Source organism: Lagenorhynchus albirostris, chromosome 5, assembly GCF_949774975.1.
Source record: "Lagenorhynchus albirostris chromosome 5, mLagAlb1.1, whole genome shotgun sequence".
In the NCBI taxonomy this organism is placed as follows: Eukaryota; Metazoa; Chordata; class Mammalia; order Artiodactyla; family Delphinidae; genus Lagenorhynchus; species Lagenorhynchus albirostris.
Window position 1 is genome coordinate 23,714,006 of NC_083099.1, and position 2,851 is coordinate 23,716,856.

General features: G+C 63.5%; 1 protein-coding gene across 1 annotated transcript; it reads left to right on the forward strand.

Annotated features, from left to right (window-relative positions):
* The first annotated feature begins 1,388 nt into the window (after positions 1–1,388).
* PAQR9 (progestin and adipoQ receptor family member 9) lies at positions 1,389–2,522 on the forward strand. The gene has a single exon (XM_060149154.1). It carries the CDS (start codon positions 1,389–1,391, stop codon positions 2,520–2,522), a length of 1,134 nt encoding a protein of 377 aa, XP_060005137.1.
* Positions 2,523–2,851: the final 329 nt, after the last annotated feature.

The following is a 2,851-nucleotide window of genomic DNA, read 5'->3' on the forward strand; positions in this document are numbered from 1 at the left end:
TCCAAGCCACCCCTCCGAGTCTCTACGAATTCGTCTCCGTTCTCTTCTCAGTTAGGGCTAGAACGCACCTCCTCCTTTTAGTCCTCCGTCATCAACGGCCCCCACTTATGATCAGCCTTTGACTCAGGCGCAGCTCTGCTTGGGAACCCCTTCTTAATAAATTCCTCAGATCGTTACAGGCTTTCTGAATCGCCTGGTCTTCACCTGAAAATTTTCATTAAAACGTGGAGTTTGAGCAGCCCGCTCTTAGTTGTAGGACTTTGGGCTCCAAACAAAATTCCTAGTTAAAGACACAAGAACAGGAGCACGGGTGAGCTGCGGCCCCCGAGGCCTGGTGAGCGCGACCACAGGCCAGTTTAGAGGACCGTTCGTTTGGACCGGACAAGGACGAAAGGAGGTTAGTGACGCACCTGAATAAGTCCGCTAGACGAAAGGAGACAAACTAATGCTTGATATGGTGCTAAGAGTGAGGACCGCGCGCGCGGGCGCGCGCACACACACGGAAAGAGAGGAGCAGTCCCAGGTATCTGACAATGACACGCCCCGATCCAGACATGGCCTCAAAGGCCCCCGATTTCCGGAGCGCCCCCGCCCCCTCCGGAGATTACTGTCAGCGCATCCCTCCGCCCTGCCCCGGCTCAGGCGCGCCGGCTGCGCTCCTCTCCCCTCCCCCCGCGGCCGCAGCTCCCCGCCCCCAGCGGACGCGTTTCTCCAGTGTCCTCTCGAACGCCCGCGTGGCTGTCGGGTTTCGAATCCCCGCGCCGACCCTCGCCCTCGGCGCGGGCTGCTGAGTCGCGGGCGCAGCCTTTGGTCCCCCGCATCAATCATTAACGGGCCAGCTCGGGCTTCTGCGACCCGAGGGAGGGGGGATGGTACGGAACTCGAGCCCAGGGACAACTCTATCCCCCGAGGCCGCCGCGAAACACTAGCCAGAGAGGCCCCCGCCCTCCCCCAGTGCGCCCGTCCCTCCCTCCCTCCAGCGCCTCAGCTCCCACATCCCCGCCTCCCGCGCCGGGGGCGGCTGCTGCTGCGCCCGCACCGCGCGATGCCCAGTCACCGCAGCAGCGCCGCCGTCAGCCGCGCCGCCACCGCCGCTGCAGCAGCGCGGGCGGCCGAGAGCCGGTAGCAGGGAGCCTGGGGAAGGGGCCGCCGAGCCCCGTGCGCTCCTACCGGTCGCTACGCGGCTGCGAAATCGATGACTATTTTTATTTACTTATTTGTTTATTTTTTAGGAACGGCTGCTCCAAGGCTCAGGTCTTCTCGTGAACCTGCAGCGACGCCCCCGGCGCGTGCACAAAGGCTCCGACGGCAGCCGGCGGGGACTGGCGAGCGCGCCGGAGCCGGCGCCAGAGGTCGCCTGTGCGCGCCCTAGCCAAGCCCCGGGCACCATGCCGCGGCGCCTGCAGCCCCGGAGCGCGGGCACAAAGGGCCCGCCCGGCACGACCGCGGCGGCTTCGGAGGCCGCCTCACGCCCCCACCCCTCACCCTCCGGGGACGCTCCGGCCTCCGCCAAGCCGCTGCTGCGCTGGGACGAGGTGCCCGACGACTTTGTGGAGTGCTTCATCCTGTCGGGCTACCGGCGGCTGCCGTGCACGGCGCAGGAGTGCCTAGCCTCGGTGCTGAAGCCTACCAACGAGACGCTGAACTTCTGGACGCACTTCATCCCACTGCTGCTGTTCCTGAGCAAGTTCTGCCGCCTGTTCTTCCTGAGCGGCCGCGACGTGCCCTTCCACCATCCGTGGCTACTGCCGCTGTGGTGCTACGCTTCGGGCGTGCTGCTGACCTTCGCCATGAGCTGCACGGCGCACGTGTTCAGCTGCCTGTCGCTGCGCCTGCGCGCAGCCTTCTTCTACCTGGACTACGCGTCCATCAGCTACTACGGCTTTGGCAGCACTGTGGCCTACTACTACTACCTGCTGCCCGGCCTGAGCTTGTTGGACGCCAGGGTGATGACCCCGTACGTGCAGCAGCGCCTGGGCTGGCACGTGGACTGCACGGGCCTCATTGCCGCCTACCGCGCGCTCGTGCTGCCCGTGGCCTTCCTGCTGGCCGTGGCCTGCACCGTGGCCTGCTGCAAGAGCCGCACCGACTGGTGCTCTTATCCGTTCGCGCTGCGCACCTTCGTCTTCGTCATGCCCCTGAGCATGGCCTGCCCCATCATGCTCGAGAGCTGGCTCTTCGACCTGCGGGGCGAGAACCCCACGCTCTTCGTGCACTTCTACCGCCGCTACTTCTGGCTGGTGGTGGCCGCCTTCTTCAACGTGAGCAAGATCCCCGAGCGCATCCAGCCGGGCCTCTTCGACATCATCGGCCACAGCCACCAGCTCTTCCACATCTTCACTTTCCTCAGCATCTACGACCAGGTGTACTACGTGGAGGAGGGCCTGCGCCAGTTCCTTAAGGCGCCGCCGGACGCGCCCACCTTCTCGGGCACCGTGGGCTACATGTTGTTGCTGGTTGTCTGCCTGGGGCTGGTCATCAAGAAGTTCCTCAACAACGCCGAATTCTGCGGTAAAAAGTGAGCCTCCGCCTTGGAGGAGGCTGCCGGCTCGCTCACCTGTTTGTTTGAAGTTTCTGTTGTTGGTTTGTTTTCAAGTTTTGTTGTGTTTCCTTCTTTGCTCGAGGAGGGTGCTGCAAAACCACAGGGAAAAAGTTCAGTGCGACAAGGGCTTTGGGAGAGTGCACTCAGTGCACTTAGGGCTTTGGGAGAGGGAGGTGGGGCAAGGAGGAGGGAGAGGGCGGCTGGTTCTTGCCCCTGGAAAAAATGCAGGTGGTGTCTGTGACATCCAGGGATTCTTCTAAGGCAGCGCGAATAGAACCCCACATAAACCCCCAACCAGTTCGATCTTCC